Here is a 16,309-nt window from a genome sequence, read left to right as displayed (position 1 = left end):
CAGTCTATATTTACAAGGATCTTCTTCACTCTAGTTAGACAATGAAATGCCAACTTTGCTGAAAAGATGAGGTATATCGTCAGCGTTTCCGAGAAAATAAATAGCAAAAAAGTCTAACAATGCTCTTAGTTCTACAGCAACATGTGAGTGTTTAGTTGGTAACACGGTTATTTCACGTATTTATGTATCTGTTAATTATTTCAAAAACACGCACACCTTTTTTTTTAATGATATGATAAGTGCATATGTGCGTCTCGGGAAGCCCGACAGAAGTGATAGTTAAACTAATTTCATTTGAAATTGTTTAACTTGAGAAAAGCTTAGGTTGTTACTTAAGTTTTATATATATTAATATAATGTTATGAAATGTTTTTTATTAATAATAATATTCACACACTTACACAAATTATCTTGCCCCAAACTAGGCATATCCTGTAGTGGGTACAAGACAGCGATATATCTAATACAATATACTTTCTTTAAACATACATAAATACATATAAACATCCATGACTCGGCAACAAGAATCCATATTCATCATAATATAAATGATTGCACCTACCGGGATTCGAACCCAGGAACTCTAGCTTAGTAGTCAGGGTCACTAACACTAATTCAGCTATATCGGTCGTATATATAAAATCTAAAATTAATTATAAATTACATTTTATTCTTAGTTACAATTCTTGAATATGCACATAAGTATCATTATATAATCGTATGCCAGCCTACCACTGTTGTATGAAAAGAAAAGAAAAAGGGACTGATAGACAGCCAGACAGACTGGCGCCGTAACGCGTTACGTTACGAAGCAGTTTATGCCATAAGAAGTTATCACTCCAATAAAGTTGTTTTCAATAAGATTGAATATATGCTCAATTGTTCAGTAAAAAAACAACCACAAAAGTAAAATACTGTTTATTATTTCGTTTTATATACAATAATATATTTCGACATACATTATTATCAACAATATTAATTCTGCATAATACCAATTGTATTTAAAAAAATCAACTAAAAGTTTGACTTGCAATATCTTAACCCTATAATAATTAAAAATGACTGCACTACGAAATATCAATTAAAATGTCGGTAGTTGTAAAAAATTCAGGATCAAAATCTGTTCTTGTCACAGCTCATAAAAATGACGGTACTTGAAAAATATGTGATCAAAATATGTACACATTTTTTGATGAAAATGAAAACTCTCTGAAAAAGGTTTGTTTGACGGGCCGGTACTATTTCTCCATAAATTCGACGACACGTTTTGGCGTCACGTGTTTGTGAACTCGTTTCTTGTGCGTGTACAACGACGCCTTCTGTTTGAAGGTCTGCGAGCAAATATCGCACGATAGAGGGCGCTCGCACGAGTGGATCACCTCGTGTTGATTCAGCGCTTTTTTATCCTGAAAAAAATATTAGTAAAGTTAAATAATTTACCAGTAAATTGGACATAGTTCCTGAAAAACAACTTCTTAGCCACAAACATCACATTTTAAGGAATTCGTGTTTAAAGTGTAATAAATATTAGTGTATTCCATACATGTGGGTTGGGCTACTAAGTCATGATGTCATTCAAAGAGTGACAGTAGGCCTGCCATTTTTTGTCAGTCCGTTAATATGAACCACGTGACCAGTTTTGTCTTCTTAACTCAGTTTCGACATGATTGTGGTTTGGAACGTTTTTCTTTCAATTTCGTCCAATTCAAATGAGGAACTATGTCGAGTGTACTACGAGCTTGACATTTGTCAACAGCTCCGACTCATGAATCGATCTTCACCATTATAACTCCATGATAACGCGATACCTTATACAGCACGAGAAACCGTTTTAAATTTACAGGAACTGCAATTAGAAACCATTCGCCACACCTTGCTCCAACGGACTACCATTTTTTTAGTGATTTGAACAATTATTTTCTACGTGAAGTATTATTCTCAGGATGCAGTACAAAATGCTTTCACAGTTTGTCGAATCTAGATCACCACAGTTCTATCGGAAAGGCCTTAATGACCTTCCTATTATATGGCAGCAATGTATAGATAATAATATAATTGTAATTATTTTGATTAAATAAATATGTTAATTAAAAATTTAACCCATAATAAAATTAGTAATTTACTCCATTTGGGGCAACTCACCGAAAATGCTTTTCCACACAATCTGCACACGTGGTTCTTCGGTTTCTCCTTTTTCTCTTTGTGGACTCGCATTATGTGCTTCTCGATGTTAGCTTTCGACGCAATTGGCTGACAATTAAAAAAATTTAATTTTCTATAAGTAAAAATTATTTACATAAAACTCATAGTCTAAGCTTTTATTTGCATAAACATCATTGACGTAGAATAAACAACTAGACCAAATCATGCTCAAAAAATGTCTGATACAAAACTACCTAAGCGTCTATTAGGCAGAGTTTTTGTTTAGTTGTGTTTCGACCGCGCTTTGAATACGACGTCACGCAATGACCAAAGTGTTCAGTGAAAATTGTGTAACTAACTTGAGTTTTTAATCATTTTGCTAAATAATTATATCTATATTGCTGAAAACAAAATGTTCTTGCCTCGTGTTCGCGTCCGAGCTTCTAATAAAGAGCGATAAACGAGCGAATAACGGGCTTCAATAGACTTTAAACATGACTGCCACGAAATAAGGTGTTTATTTGAATGAATGTTTTAATGTTTTCTGTACAAGTTACTGTATATGTATATACAGCGTGGATCGGACATTTTGTGACGATCTTTTTTTAATCGGCGATTGGGAGAGTCTTGTTTCTAGTATAATATAATTCATGTATGATATACATGTCAAAATTATGTTACATTGTTATTGAAGTAATAATTTTATATTATCTAAAATGATATACCTTCTCACATATCGGACATTTGTGAGTTGTCTTTCCCAGGTGTTGATAATTGAAATGGTCTTGCATCGCTTCTTTTGTCGGATACCCCTTGTTGCACATTGGGCAAGGAAATCTGGAATACGAAACGATACAAAACTAAGAGTTACAATTATTATATTAATACGTAAAAAACGATTGTAAAATAGTTTTAAAGATCAGAAACATCGAATATATTTTTAGTAAATACTCTAATAGTACAATCACAAATTACACTCTTTTGGAAGATTACAAACTTGTCTACAGTCTATCTTTTGTCGGTTGAACGTGGAACAAAGTAATAACTGCTAAACGGGGTAAGGTTACTTTGAGGTATAAGATATTGTCTTCAAACCGAAACACAATTTCGAAGGTTATGAAGATTGCGGGTGTGTGTTAGTTAAACTATTGATCATCATTTCGAGCACGGTACGTTTTTAACATTATAGTATATCTCAAGGATCCAAAATAAAATAGATTTGTCTCCCGCATATGGGTAACCTGACCATGTAAACTTATATCGTGGATCTTATTTGTATAAATAAGGAACAGTAATGGTCCTAATCTTTTCTTGTATTTACCGATTATCGGAAAGCTTTTGACACTTTGTACCATCATTCAATATGGCAGACTCTCCAATCCCAAAATGTAGAACCAGTGTATCTTAAAGTTTTACAATATCTGTAACAGAATTGTGACAGCAGAATTAGATTGGAGACAACCGGACCTTCTATACCCATCAAAAGAGGAGTAAGACAAGGGGATGTCATCCCTCCAACAATATTTATAGCAGTGTTACAACAAGTCATTAGACAGTTAAACTGGAAAAAGGTTGGTTTAAAAATAAACAATCACAATTTAAGCCACTTAAGATTCGCTGATGACATTGTTTTGTTGTCTGAGAATACCACTGAAATGCAGTCAATGATAAATGACCTCGATGCGGCAAGTCAATAGGTAGGCCTTGAAATTAACCGAAATAAAACAAACATTATGACGAACTCCAAAAAACATCCTGTATACCTTGAAAATGAAACGCTTGAGTATGTCGACAAATACATATACTTGGGTAAGCAGATATCGTTCAATAAACAAAGAAACGAACATGAAATAGAAAGGCGAATCTCAAATGCTTGGAAGAAGTTTTGGAGCTTAAAAGAAGTTATGAAAAGTGACATGTCGATTAAAATTAAACAAAAAGTTATGGATACCTGTATACTACCATCATTAACCTACGCAAGTCAAACTTGGAAGTTCACTAATAGGATTAAATCAAAAATTTGGTCATGTCAAAGAGTAATGGAGCGAAGCATCCTGAAAATTAAAAGAATCCATAAAATATCTCACAAAATTATAAGAAATAAGACAAACGTTGCATGCTCTGTCTCACTGTAGAAAACTTAAGTGGCGATGGGCTGGTCACGTAGCTAGACTTGCAGACAATAGATGGAGTCACAAGATATCAGGATGGAAAGGGCCACAAGGTACTAGAAGTAGAGGTCGACCATCAACCCGGTGGTCTGATGATATCATACAAGTGGCCGGTGAACAGTGGATGGAGACTGCAAGGAACAGGGATAGTTGGAAATCTCTAGTGGTGGCCTTCACCTTTGAGAACGAGGGGTTCTTACTATAAAAAATTATTTTTAAATTAAAAGTTATAGTTATTACTTTATTTTGTATATAATATGTTAATTTTTAAGGAATATGTACAAATTATTTAATTTAGTAAGAAATATAAGGCTTTTTTATTTCTATTATTATTTACTAATGGTCCTAATACTGATCCTTGGCGGAATTCCACCAGAAATATGCAAGGGCTTACTTTGAGTGTCGTTTATTTTAACTAATAGAATTCTGTTACTTAAATATTATTGTTTTATGCTGTACCAGTGACCTTCATTTCGGTTTTTTATAAACAATGAATAGCTAACCATGTCATATGCTTTTTTAAGGTCTATGCAAACTCCTAAACCAACAATGAAAGTTAATAGAAACAAAATTATTGTTTTGATCTAGTATATAGAAGTACATAACTGGCAAAATTGTTATGTACCGATAATAATATTGATATCCATTTAACTTCTTAACTTGTAAAGAATTGGGGCCACTTTTTGTGACACCGCAAACTGTCCCACTGACAGTAGATTATTAAAGTTTATTTAGAATCAATTCTCAAATGACTTTTATTGATAAACGGCTGTTTTCAATAACCTATCTATCCTTAGTTTAACTTACGAGAACATTACTGTCACCCTTTAATGACAAGATCTTATCTATCCATAGTTATAGTCCGATGCTATCCATCAATAGGTTATTGAAATGTAAGTAAGCGTAAAAGGATAGATCTGTCTATCTCTAGTAAGTTAAACTAAGGATAGATAGGTTATTGAAAACGGCCGTTAGTCATTATATTATCTACGCATGTACTACAAATTGTAGTAATTGTAGTCTACAATTACGATATGATGATGTTTATAAGACAATAAATATCACTCATTAAACGTCAGAAACTACAAGATAAATAATTAAACAAAAAAAAAAACAACCGACTTCAAAAAACTTTGACAAAACAATAGATAAAATATTGCACTAAAAAGTATAAAAATAATTGCGTTATTTTTTTATACAATCTTATTCTAATAACAATTATTTTACACGTTATTTGTTAGATCTTTCTCATCACCTCCTCTGTGAACCTGACAAAACTCTCATTAATTTCAATAAAGAAAGAATAATCGAAATCGGTTGGCGTGATATAAGAGTTATTCGTCCATTTGCCGCATACATACTTCATGCAAATTTAAGAGTTTTATGGGTTTTCTTATGGATGCTATTGTCAGAGCTAGACCAAATGATAAGCACAAGCTTGAAAGCAGGTGCTTCTCATAAGAATAAAATATCAAAATCGGTTCGCCCCGTTGAAACTTCTAAGGGAAAAATTCAAGAATATTCATAATATGACCATGTATGGCAACATATTTTTACATAAACATTATAATTTATACAGTAAAATAAGCGACAACCATAATTTAAACACTAGAAATAACTACAAGCTTATAGTGCCCCCTACTAGGCTCTGTAAAATAAACAATTATTTTGCATGCAATGGTATAAAATTTTACAATAAATTGCCAAAAAACGTATCTGGATTATCAATAAATAAATTTTAATCTTATATCTTTAAATGAGCATTCTCTTATATATATATATAATCTGAATCTCGGAAACGGCTCCAACGATTTTCATAAAATTTAGTATACACGGGATTTCGGGGGCGATAAATCGATGTAGCTAGGTTTCACTTTAAAAAAAACGTAGTTTTATCCGTGCTTTAATGAGAAACAGCTACCATAACATTAGAATACAAAGGTTAATTTCGCCACTATATACAAGACTGTAATAGCTCAGATGAGATGGGACATTGGGTGATCCGGAAAGCAGAAGACCCCGGTCCGAATCCAGATGTTCTATTAGTTTTTCTTTAGTTCAAGTTTTGTACATTCTTACAAATCCGAGCAAGGCTCGGTCATCCGGATATTATTTTATTAAACGCAGACTTATGTCGAAGGCTTATTACAGTATTAAAGATTACGTAAACGATATTACAATTTGGAATTGAATAGTATCATAGTTGTTTTTTTTTTTATGGATTTTTTGCCAGCCTTGTATTGTTTTACTGGATTGCATTATTTTAAAAATTGTTTAATTAAAATCTAAGAAAATTTATTAAATTAGGCGTTACTTTGCGGAAATCCTCTACACGAGGCATCCTCAGGACGTGTTGTCTCTCCAAAATCTGGCACGAGACTAATCTAATCTAATAATCAAGAGTCTCGTGCCAGATTTTGGAGAGACAACACGTCCTGAGGATGCCTCGTGTAGAGGCATTAGAGAATTAACAATAAAGAAAACTTAAATAATTAAAATGTATCTAGATTGTATTATTTGTGATTGACGTTCACGAGCAATCTTTTGATTTTATTTCACTAAAATATTTTTGACTTTAACTTTGAAAGTTCTGAGGTAACAAACATAAAAAAAAAACAGAATTGAGAAATTTTTTGAAGTCGGTTAAAACATAATTTTAAAATATATTCCGAGTGAAAAGCATTAAAGGAATTATTAATGAACACTTACTTGAGCACCATCTCGGTAGCATGCGCCCTGGAGTACTTGAGGTGTGCCTGGTAGGTCGCCAGGTGAGAGAACACCTTGCTGCAGTCTTCACACTCGTATTTGGTACTCGTCTGGTGCCGCTGAATGTGGTACTTCAGCTGAATCACGCGCACCATCTTACCGCAGATGGGGCATTCCTTGCGCGGGGGTGGCCCTTCGTGTAATCTGTTACCCATAACAATAATCATCAAAATAGAACCTTAGGCAATGGGGATTCCTGTTTCCGCAATAAGACTCCTTAATTAACACATCTCCTGGAATGTGCGCAGACTGAGCTAACTCCTTTTTTGGACTTTTGCCAGTTTGTGAGCGATGAGTGTCCGTTTCAAATCAAATCAAAATCACTTTATTCATGTAGGTCAAGGAAAATGTCTAAAGTTTCTTTTTCTTTTTATATGTACCGTCACTTCGGAAAAGGTTGAGCTTTAATTAGAAGAAGACTCCTTAATTAACAAGCCCAGCTCCTGGAATATGCGCAGACTGACTTAACTAGTTTTTTTATGGAAAAGGAGAACAAATGATACGGGTAATCTAGTGTTAAGTGATCACCGCCGTCCACATTCTCTATCAACTCCAGAGGAATCACGGGAGCGTTTTCGGCCTTTAAGGAAGGTGTACGCGCTTTTTTGAAGGTACCCATGTCGTAATATCGTCTCGGAAACACCGCACAAGGAAGTTCATTCCACAGCTTTGAAGTACGTGGAAGAAAGCTTCTTGAAAACCGCACACTCAGTTCTAGAGGTTTTTTGCCAGTTGGTCGGATACTCCGTTACAATCCGACGTTCCGTTGATTTTGAAGTTCAATAAGTGACTTATAATACATATATATAAATCACGCCTCTTTCCCGTAGGGGTAGGCATAGACCACTTCTTTCCACTTGCTACGATCCTTACATACTTGTTTCGCTTCGTCCACTTTCATACATGCTCTTCGGTTTAGGGAACTCTTGATTAACCTGGCCTTTTTTCAAGACGTCCCTGATTTGATCTCGAAACGTCTGCCTAGGTCTACCTCTTCCAACACTTTCATTCGCACTGACCTCATACATTTTCTTCGTCAATCGTTCTTCATTCATTCTCTCGACATGTCCAAACCATCTCAGCATACATACATTTAATACGATTTTGAATAAAAATATTTAAATTTGTTCTTTAATTCCATATAAACAAAGGGAACATACTTAAGATGTGTTGCCAGTGTAGTCCTGTTAACAAATCTCTTCTTACAATGGTCACACTGCAAACCTTCTCTGTGGAATCTGGCGACATGGTTTTTTCGGGCACGGGAATTCCTGAAACAACACAAATACCTTTATACAAATTACGTGCAACATTTCGTTGAATCTATTGACGACCTGTATAGCCGAGTGTTTAGTGACCCTGCCTACCAAGCTAAAGGTCCCGGGTTCGAATGCCGGTAGGTGCAAGCATTTATATGATGAATATGGATGTTTGTTTACGAGTCATTAATGTTTATATGTATGTTTATGTAAGTATATTGTTTTAAATATATCGTTGTCTTGCAACCCATAACAGGCTATATATGCCTAATTTGGAACAAGTTAATTTGTGTATAAAGTGTAGCAATTATTATTAGGTAATCTGGTATCGGAAGTCAAAAATTTTATTATAATATAGACTGTTTTTCTACAGTTTCGACCAATCGAGTATTATATAATATGTCGTAATCAAGAATGTCGAGCCAAAAAGCGAGTAGGAATATGGTTCGGTTTTCGTCTTAGCTCGGGTGTAATCAGCATGCGGTGCGAGTGCGGGCCAGAGGGGGCGCCGAGCAGGCAGTCAGGGAAGAACTATCGAACGAGGCGGTTGTGCCGTACGCGCATGACGGAAACACCACGTTATTATTATGTTTATCTTAATTACTGTGTAGTGTCCCTATTTTTACGATGGTAACGTTCATTGCAAGACTTTGCCTTACTTGCTGTAGTGTTCAACATTCTCTACAATGGACAACATCTAAGATCCTGACTATGATGTAGCCGGCTTTGTCCCGGCCTATAAATATCACGTTTAGGTCATTTTTATCTTTTACTATATTACGACACTATAAAACGCAACTCACAGTCTGGTTTATGAGTTAAGTTGCCAAGGGAAGGATTTGTAGTATAAGATGTGAGATCATGAACGAATGAACTACAGAAGATTGGCTTTAACGTAAGTGTGATTAATAAAAATAGTTACACAACTCGGCAACTAAACAGAACAACAATGACGGAAGGGATGAGAGCGGCATCCCCCTCCTGCCCGCGTAGGTAGGTCGGACCGACTCGTCCCATTACGAATCGGTACTCGTATGTGGGCGTGTCATGTACACGAAATAAGTTGATGCGTTGTGTTCATGCCAAATAACGATTAGTAGTACATTTTTACCTTAAATATGTATAAAATAGCGTTTTATTTATAGAAGAGAGGAAAAAAGAGCGTAAAGGTCATCTCATGATCTCCGCCACCCACATTCTCTTGCAACGCCAGAGGAATCACAGGAGCGTTGCCGGCCCTTTGGAAAAGTTTAGGCGCTTTTTTTGAAGGTGCCCATGTCGTATCGTACTTGAAACACTGCACATGGAAGCACATTCTACAGCTTGGTCATATGTGGAAGAAAGTTCCTTGAAAACCGCAAGCCACTCATCCAGATGGCGGGGATGAAATCCTACTTTGTGGCGGGTCATGCGAATGTGGCAGTCGGCGACAGGAATCAGGTGAGACAGCTTTCCGGAATACTCTCCGTGATAAATGCGGTAGAGGACACACAATGAAGCGACGTCTCTACGCAACGCCAAGTGAACCAGCCGTTCACAGAGCACTTTGTCCCCGACAATTCGAGCTGATCTGCGTTGCACGCGGTCAAATGGATCGAGCTGATACTGGGGTGAGCCAGACCAGAGATGACAGCAATACTCCATGTGTGGCCGGACCTGCGCTTTGTACAGCGCTAGAATGTGGGCCGGCTGGAAGTATTGCTGTGCTCTATTTATGACGACCAGCTTCTTCATGTGGCAATCCCTAAGAAGCGACACCCGTTGTAGGTATATACCGACAAAAAATGGAGTTGACCCATTGTATTTATAAAATAATATGGTATAGTTTTAACTATTATTCCCTATCCGGTCAAGATCGCCGGAATACCAGTGGGAGGCTCCTTTGCACAGGACGCCGGTCAGATTATGATAACCACAACGGCGCCTATTTCTGCCGTGAAGCAGTAATGTGTAAGCATTACTGTGTTTCGGTCGGAAGGGCGCCGTAGCTAGGAAAATTACTGGGCAAATGAGACTTAACATCTTATGTCTCAAGGTGACGAGGGCAGCTGTAGTGCCACTCAGAAATTTTGGGGTTTTTCAAGAATCCTGAGCGGCACTACAATTACCATCAGCTGAACGTCCTGCTCGTCTCGTCCCTTATTTTCATTAAAAAAAACGTTGGATGAGGGCAGCGCAGGACCGATCGACATGGCAATCTTTGGGGGAGGCCTTTGTCCAGCAGTGGACGTCCTCCGGCTGAAATGATGAACTATTATTACATACAAATATATCAAACAACTTACTTAAAGAACATATCACATTCCAAACACTTGTAACCAGTTATTGTCGTCTTCGAGAGAAGCTTCCTCAAGTTGCCAGACTTCGATGTTCCTCCATCTTCATTGCTATCTTTCTTTCTTTTCTTGGTCTACAAAATATAAATAATATTATTTTCGGGATGTCACAAGGAGTTATCAAAAAATAATTAAATTGTGAAAAAGCTTTAAAACGCGTGAATTTGTAAATGTTGTTTTCATGACAATAAGGGACGAGACGAGCAGGACGTTCAGCTGATGGTAATTCATACGCCTTGCCCCTTACAATGCAGTGCCGCTCAGGATTCTTAAAAACCCAAAAATTCTGAGCGGCACTACAATTGCGCTCGTCACCTTGAGACATAAGATGTTAGGTCACATTTGCCCAGAAATTTCACTTGCTACGGCGCCCTTCAGAACGAAACACAGTAATGCTTACACATTACTGCTTCACGACAGAAAAGGGCATCATTGAAGTACTCATAATTTTAAAACTTTATCGAATAAAGTGCTAAGAAGTTACATCTAAATGAGTCAATTTTTAAGTACGGTTTTTTTTTTATATATAAAAGAGGGCAAAGGGGTAAAGAGGTTCACGCGACGGGGAGAGGTGAGGGTTGCCTCACTTGATGTGCATGGGCGTTGGCCCATGGACATCCGCAACAACAGGTGTGTCAAGAAATGCGTTGCCGGCCTTTAAGGTGAGAGTATGCTTTTTTCTTGAAGGTCCCTTAAGTCGTATCTATTCGGGAAAACCGCAGCCGGTAATTGAATCCACAAAGTGGCTGTGCGAGGTAAGAAATTTCTAATAAAACGCGCGGTTGTGGAATGCCAGATGTCTACGTAATGTGGTTGGTACTTTGCACGTAATGTCCACTGTTCAGGCATTATCTATAAATAAATTTAAATGTTTTATAAAAAAAATGGCTCTGTCGTAAATCCTATTACTCCACTGCTGAATATCTAAATGATCGGACAGCCTGGGACTAGATTGTGGTTATTTTATAGCGATAGAAATGACTGTACAATATTGTATATTTTTACTGAAAAGAGCGCAAAAGAAAGAATGCTGTGGGAGAGTTTCTTGCGCCGCTTCTTCTCTCTCAGAGCGCCATTTGTTTCCGAAGCGGTAGTAGTATCTTTAAGTATAAGAAATGACATCAAAAAGAATTCTAAAGGAATCAATTTTGAGAAAATAAATGCCTTTTAATGTCCGGTGGTGCGATGAACTCGAACTCAAATCAACCCGAACAGCTCCTCTGAGCACTCCCCGTAATAAATGCGGTAGAAGATGCAGAGAGAACCCACATCTCTACGCAATGCCAATCTCTACGAATCAAGCCGATCGGAGATGACTTGATTGTCGATGATTCGAACAACTCTTCGTTGTATTCAGTCAAATGGAAGATGCTGGTACTGGGCAGTATATTCTAGGAGTACATCCAAATAAGTAAATTTTTAGTACGGAAATATTCTAGAACTATCGATTAGAAGTTAGAATGCTCAAAGTCGTCTGCAGAACTATAGAATAGTGCTCATATTTACCACCAAAAAATTTAATTTTAGGCCTTCCGATGAGGATGTAGATGTTAAGTCTCTTTTGCTAAGTAATTCCACTAGCTAAGGCGCACTTCAGACCGAAACACAGTAATGTGTAACATTACTGTGTTTCGGTAGATAGATAGATAGATTTCGGTAGCTAGATTATGGGTACCACAACGGCGCCTATTTCTGCCGTGTGTGGTACCCATAATCTAGCCGGCATCCGGTGCAAAGGAGCTTCCCACTGGTCCAACATACCTTCTTCATCACAGCCTCTTCAATATTGAACACATTATTTGGCAGCGGTTTCACCAGGTGCGATTTTACGTGGTGTTTTATCAACTGCAGGCTCATCTCGCTCTTGGGACATATCTTGCAGGTGTATCGAGTGTAGTGTGACCTCGTGTGAGACTCCAAGGAACCTACATCTATATACACATAGCAGATCTTACATGCTTCTGTGTTCGGTCTCTGAAATAAATAAAATATATACTTTAAACATACAAATAAAAATATATATTTTACACTGTATATTTTTTGTAGTTGAGAGTAGGTGGCAGTTATTGATAGTAAAGAGAGAGTAGGTGGCAGTTACTGGCAAATATCAATCTACTAATTGGACATAGTTTCAAATGTCTTGCTCACGGGTCACCTGTAGTAGCGAATAGGTGGCAGTTATTGATAGTAAAGAGAAAGTAGGTGGCAGTTATTGTCAGATATCGATCTACTATTTGGACATAGTTTCAAATATGTTGCTGACGGGTCACCTGTAGTAGCGAGTAGGTGGCAGTTATTGTCAGATATTGATCTACTATTTGGTCATAGTTTCAAACGTCTTGCTGACGGGTCACCTGTAGTAGCGAATAGGTGGCAGTTATTGATAGTAAAGAGAGAGTAGGTGGCAGTTATTAGCAAATATCAATCTACTATTTGGACATAGTTTCAAATGTGTTGCTGACGGGTCACCTGTAGTAGTGAGTAGGTGGCAGTTATTGTCAGATATCGATTTACTATTTGGTCATAGTTACAAACGTCTTGCTGACGGGTCACCTGCAGTAGAGAGTAGGTGGCAGTTATTGTCAGATATCAATCTACTATTTGGTCATAGTTTCAAACGTCTTGCTGACGGGTCACCTGCAGTACGAGTAGGTGGCAGTTATTGTCAGATATCAATCTACTATTTGGTCATGCTTTCAAACGTCTTGCTGACGGGTCACCTCTAGCAGCGAATAGGTGGCAGTTATTGATAGTAAAGAGAGAGTAGGTGGCAGTTATTAGTAAATATCAATCTACTATTTGGACATAGTTTCAAATGTGTTGCTGACGGGTCACCTGTAGTAGTGAGTAGGTGGCAGTTATTGTCAGATATCGATTTACTATTTGGTCATAGTTTCAAACGTCTTGCTGACGGGTCACCTGCAGTAGAGAGTAGGTGGCAGTTATTGTCAGATATCAATCTACTATTTGGTCATAGTTTCAAACGTCTTGCTGACGGGTCACCTGTAGTAGCGAATAGGTGGCAGTTATTGATAGTAAAGAGAGAGTAGGCGTCAGTTATTAGCAAATATCAATCTACTATTTGGACATAGTTTCAAACGTCTTGCTGACGGGTCACCTGTAGTAGCGAGAAGGTGGCAATTATTGTCAGATATCCATTTACTGTTTGGTCATAGTTTCAAACGTCTTGCTGACGGGTCACCTGTAGTAGCGAGTAGGTGGCAGTTATTGTCAGATATCGATTTACTATTTGGTCATAGTTTCAAACGTCTTGCTGACGGGTCACCTGTAGTAGCGAGTAGGTGGCAGTTACCAATCTACCCACTTTTAATTTTTTGTGCGTTAAACTACATATATTGATTATCGTCCCTGGTTCATTACTACTTCTTTTCGGTTTTATCATCGAAACGCAACTCTATCAGAAAACATATAGTATCAGGAATAATATAGAAACAGTGATAGACCAGGGTCGATAATTTTTGAAACCAAAAAAATAATAGGATGAAACTTATTGGAAAAGGATGTTTTTGAAATTTTGACTCAAATATCGGATAAGAACCCTTATTTTCAATCGAAAATTCACCAGCTTAATATTAGCTTTTTTCAAAGTTTTTGTGCATTCTATTTGTTGAAATCTTTTCTTTCCGATGGTGTAAAAAAAAATATACATTACAATGGTAAATGTTCGGATCCGCTCGGATTCGCACCATCGGAAAGTAAAGATTTCAACGTGGAAAAGGGGGGGGGGGGGTGTTTTCCCTTTGCCCTTTTCCACTTCCCGACCTCAGATCGCCCGTAATTTATTTTTCACCTCTCCAGCACGAAAAGGGCGCTATTGCTACGTGAGAACTCACAGCAAAAACGATTTTTGCTGCGAGCGTGAGGCAAAGTGATTTAAATTTCGAACCCCACGTGACCATCCATCCAATACTCCACGTTAAAAAAAATCATAATGCGATCCGGTGCGTTCCGAAACTAATTTCAGCCTAGCATATTATCTCACTGTCACAAAACTTTATATTATGTCACTTATCGAAATTAAGATTTATAAATTTTACTATTGCCTTTTTAAAGACTTAATATTTAAAATAAATACTAGTAAATTATCTTAATTGTTTCTCTTACTATAACACTTTTCTCGCTAGTCGTGGTGAAAAGTTGTATGTTGCACACGAGAGCAAATTTTTTTTTGTCACGTGCCTTTAAATCACTCACTACCTCAGTAGTCTATATTAGAATCAATCTCTACGCTCGTGATTCAATTCTAGACTACTTCGCCATTTCGTGATTTAAAGTCAGCACTCGCAGCAAAAAATAACTTTGCTCACTTGTTGAACAAATAACTATTTCCTTTCAATTCCCTTTCATTGTTGTTACATTCTCTTCCTTTTCCAATAAGTTTTCATCAAGGGCTTCTGCAATGGCCTATGAATTATTACAATTACCTCCTTGTGAGCGCTTTCGAAGTGTTCCTCTACCTGCTGTTGCATATAAAATCCGATAATACATAATTCACATTTATAAACCGCGCTGGCGTATTGTACTTGTTGTTTTAGCTCTTGTCTGAAAAAAAAACTACCATATTATTATCTATACATATAAATAAAATTGGAGTGTCTGTTTGTAATATTGAAATAACCCTTTTTACTATATGTACATATGACTATATATACAGTACATACACCAAAATAGCATTTGTTACAAATTTTGCCTGTGTGTCTGTTTGTTTGTTCCAGCTAATCTCTGTAATGGATGGATCGATTTTGATGGGACTTTTATTAGCAGGTAGCTGATGCAATAAGGAGTAACTTAGGCTACGTCTATTTAAGAAAAATTCTTTCATTTTAGAAAAATAAAGTAATGTTGCAATGACCAAGAAACAGTCTAACTCTAAAAATAATTTATATGGTAAAACAACGTTTGCTGGGTCAGCTAGTATATTATAAATTTATAGTAAGTTATTAGCAATGCAGGCACACCGAATGATTCATCAACAGAAAACCTAAGCCCTTAGGGTATTATACTTGAAATTTTGCACAAAGATCCCTAAAATGATTGTTTTTGTCAAGAAACGCAGAAGCCTTTTATAAAACTTAATAGTAAGAAAAGATTCTTCGCTACATTAGTTAGAAGCTAATTTGAATCTTAGAACATTTATAAACGCAAAAGCCTTTTAAAAAACTTAATAGTAAGAAAAGATTCTTCGCTACATTAGTTAGAAGCTAATTTGAATCTTAGAACATTTATAAACGCAAAAGCCTTTTAAAAAACTTAATACTAAGAAAAGATTCTTCGCTACATTAGTTAGAAGCTAATTTGAATCTTAGAACATTTATAAACGCAAAAGCCTTTTAAAAAACTTAATAGTAAGAAAAGATTCTTCGCTACATTAGTTAGAAGCTAATTTGAATCTTAGAACATTTATAAACGCAAAAGCCTTTTAAAAAACTTAATAGTAAGAAAAGATTCTTCGCTACATTAGTTAGAAGCTAATTTGAACCTTAGAACATTTATAAACGCAAAAGCCTTTTAAAAAACTTAATAGTAAGAAAAGATTCTTCGCTACATTAGTTAGAAGCTAATTTGAATCTTAGAACATTTATAAACGCAAAAGCCTTTTAAAAAACTTAAT

The 16,309-nt window shown here is 36.4% G+C and overlaps 1 protein-coding gene across 1 annotated transcript in view; it reads right to left on the bottom strand.

Annotated features, from left to right (window-relative positions):
• Positions 1-1,042: 1,042 nt before the first annotated feature.
• LOC126973770 (zinc finger protein 62 homolog) overlaps positions 1,043-16,309 on the bottom strand; it is a 40,747-nt gene continuing 25,480 nt past the window's right edge. Inside the window, exons 5-12 of the mRNA XM_050821094.1 lie at positions 15,123-15,240; positions 12,439-12,651; positions 10,627-10,745; positions 8,243-8,353; positions 7,023-7,226; positions 2,868-2,979; positions 2,143-2,250; positions 1,043-1,406 (exon numbers count right to left, since the gene is read on the bottom strand). Coding sequence (XP_050677051.1) covers positions 1,239-1,406; positions 2,143-2,250; positions 2,868-2,979; positions 7,023-7,226; positions 8,243-8,353; positions 10,627-10,745; positions 12,439-12,651; positions 15,123-15,240 — 1,153 coding nt within the window. The 3' untranslated portion in view covers positions 1,043-1,238. The remainder of the gene's footprint in view (positions 1,407-2,142; positions 2,251-2,867; positions 2,980-7,022; positions 7,227-8,242; positions 8,354-10,626; positions 10,746-12,438; positions 12,652-15,122; positions 15,241-16,309) is intronic.

Source organism: Leptidea sinapis, chromosome 2, assembly GCF_905404315.1.
Source record: "Leptidea sinapis chromosome 2, ilLepSina1.1, whole genome shotgun sequence".
NCBI classification, from domain to species: domain Eukaryota; kingdom Metazoa; phylum Arthropoda; class Insecta; order Lepidoptera; family Pieridae; genus Leptidea; species Leptidea sinapis.
This window is presented reverse-complemented; position numbering and strand designations above follow the sequence as displayed.